General features: G+C 25.5%; 1 protein-coding gene across 1 annotated transcript in view; it reads right to left on the minus strand.

Moving 5' to 3' along the window:
* LOC105619257 (spondin-1) overlaps positions 1-1054 on the minus strand; it is a 40159-nt gene that overhangs the window by 13185 nt on the left and 25920 nt on the right. Inside the window, exon 4 of the mRNA XM_012200781.1 lies at positions 554-718. Coding sequence (XP_012056171.1) covers positions 554-718 — 165 coding nt within the window. The remainder of the gene's footprint in view (positions 1-553; positions 719-1054) is intronic.

Genomic DNA, 1054 nt, shown 5'->3' on the forward strand with positions numbered 1-1054 from the left:
TATATATATATATATATATATATATATAGTATATATATATATATATATATATATATATATATATATATATATGCATGTACATATATAGTATATAGTAATTTAGATTGAATTATTTAAACATTAAAGCTTTAGTTTTGACCGTTAAAAGCATTATTTCTTTACCTTATTGCTGAATTTTCAAATGTATAGTCCAATAAGATTCTTATTGTTTATATTAATTTTTGTAATTTTTGTAATTTTTATAATTACAGAGGGTTAACATAAATTAATATATGCTTCTCAAACTTATTTTAATGAAATGTTCAGTTTTTCATATTTATATGTATAAAATAGTCTCTTTATATTTTAGCATACCTATTAATAAAATTATGATATAAGAATATTAATGGAAGTATGATGGAAATGAAATATTGAAAATTAAGGTAATTTTGAACAGAAAAAAATTAATTTATCTTAAACTTTCCGAAATAGGACAAAGTGAATTAAAAACTTTGTGTAGCTTTTCCTTAAGACTACATGTAATATACAATTGCATGTATATTGCACTTCTTACCCGATCCTTTAACTCGGATTCTAACTTCCGTGTTGCACCGAACTCTGCCACTTGTCGTAGTCCAATACTAGCATTGCCGTGGAGACTCCAGAATCTGTAATCGCCAGTGTGCGATGCGCCGATTACGTCTGAAAATCGAATCAGCCAACCCTTGCTAGGAAAATCCTGTAAGAAGACAGAATAATAAACGATGATTAATTGTATGAAGGGTTCCCACAAATGATTTTGTCGTGATTCCAATTATGCTGAATATACAAAAAAAATATTAAGTAAAATAATAAGTTCAGTTTTTCAGATACTTGAGCTTGAGAGATATTATATCCAAATAATCTACTTTTAGTTCTTTCACCCGCAAATATGATATTTTTCTTTATATACATATATCTATTATTTAATATATTTGGAAAATATAAATTTTCCTCTTACTATTTGAAAAATAAGGCCTTACAAGGATATTAAAGTTTCGCAAGATTTTAACGTTTTAGATTTTATCCTTCTAAG

The sequence above is a fragment of the Atta cephalotes genome, assembly GCF_000143395.1.
Source record: "Atta cephalotes unplaced genomic scaffold scaffold00020, whole genome shotgun sequence".
In the NCBI taxonomy this organism is placed as follows: Eukaryota; Metazoa; Arthropoda; class Insecta; order Hymenoptera; family Formicidae; genus Atta; species Atta cephalotes.